Source organism: Etheostoma spectabile, chromosome 6 (assembly GCF_008692095.1).
Source record: "Etheostoma spectabile isolate EspeVRDwgs_2016 chromosome 6, UIUC_Espe_1.0, whole genome shotgun sequence".
NCBI classification, from domain to species: Eukaryota; Metazoa; Chordata; class Actinopteri; order Perciformes; family Percidae; genus Etheostoma; species Etheostoma spectabile.
Genome location: NC_045738.1, coordinates 7,473,552 through 7,475,156, shown reverse-complemented (window position 1 = coordinate 7,475,156; position 1,605 = coordinate 7,473,552). Strand labels below are relative to the sequence as shown.

Here is a 1,605-nt window from a genome sequence, read left to right as displayed (position 1 = left end):
CCCCCCCAATTCACCATCAGTCCAAAAGAAGTTAACTGTCTCTCCGCCGGTCTTTGTTTTCTTTCTTCATCTTCATCCTGCGGTTCTGAAACCAGATTTTCACCTGTCTCTCGGTCAAACTCAGGACTCTTGCTACTTCGTATCTACGATCCCGGGGAAGGTACATGTTAAACAGAAACTCCTTTTCCAGTTCGAGGATTTGATGCTTTGTATATGGACAACGTTTTTTTCGGGTGGGCTTTGCGTGAAGCCAGTTGGATGATGGGTTATCTGGAAGCAGGGGGGTCAAAACCATGACACAGGAAAGTTAATGGACTCAAAAACAGGACTGCTCTATTGACTTTACAGTTTAGAAAGGACATGCTACTCCTGGCAAGATTGTATATTTATATAAGGAATTATTGGTGATGAATTTTCATTTTGCACTTGGAAATTTGAGGATTGAATAGTAAATACCTTGTGAGATGTTGTAATAATGCAGTGTCAAGTGTCAATCACTTTGAAGAATGCATATCTCATTTCACAGAAGATCATGCCACTGAGCCATACGACTATGGTATCTCTTAGAGCATAAACACTATTTGCTATTCAAATGGTATGCCCATTTTACTAAATCAAGCCTGTGGCATCCAAATCTCAAACCATTAATATTATTTTCATTAATCTAAATGTGTCCATAAAGTGACCAGAAGAAAATGAAAACACTGCATTGCTTACTTGCATCTATCTTCCTCTTGTCCTCTGATGACGGACTCTCTTCAGTGGCTTTAGACGTGGATGTGGTTTCGCAGGAAATATCCGCAAGGGATGCTCCATTTTCAATGTCAGACAAAAGAGGTGTGTGCGTTTCCAAAGTTGTACATTCAGCACTCCCAATCAGAGGCTCGGGTTTTATCTCATAATGCATGGCTGTCGATGGTAAGCCCGTCAAACACAGGGACGCAGAGACCGGATCCAACGCCCAGGAGCGCGTAAACATGCCATCGCTGTCCCCGCTCGTATAATGGTGATGAATATAGGTCGGAGTGGCAGTGTTCGGAGGGTGGGACGAGATGGGACTCCAAGATCCACCAAAAATAGAAGATTTTGCCTGCAAAGTGCAAGATTCCTGTCCGCCATATTCGGTGAGCATCGCCTGCTCCACCCCTGCAGCTGACGAGTACCTCGGTGCCATATCTTCCTGCTCGGGAAGAACAGACGACTCAACATAATAACTTGTTCCCAACGCCGACATTGCAAAAAATGCAAAAGCAAAAAAAATGTAGGCTATATAACGCGTTACAGTCTTGCAATGTTTAGAAAAAACAGATTCATGGCAGATAATGTGATGCTTTCCTGCACCAGCAAGGAGCTCAATGCGTCCAGTAAGTTGAACCTTTGGATAGGGCGCCCCAAACACGTGACCGTGGGACAGAACAATAAATAATAAATCAGCCTGCTGCTCAACTAAATGGCCACCATTTTCCCCACCATATTTTTATAGCAAGTCTCCGCGCCTTTATTGGGAAACATTTCGTTTAATAAGCAATAAACGTTATGATTTTTGTCAAGAGATCTTATGATGGTGTAATCGGGTTGTGATATAAGAAAGTGTGTGTGTGTGTG

At 43.1% G+C, this 1,605-nt stretch overlaps 1 protein-coding gene across 1 annotated transcript; it reads right to left on the bottom strand.

The window, feature by feature from the left end:
* Positions 1-1,574, bottom strand: hoxa9b (homeobox A9b; the record flags this gene model as incomplete). Its single annotated transcript, XM_032519659.1, is given in 2 exon segments — positions 1-270; positions 718-1,574. Coding segments are annotated over 2 exon segments (756 nt in total). The 5' UTR covers positions 1,235-1,574.
* Between the last annotated feature and the right edge of the window lie 31 nt (positions 1,575-1,605).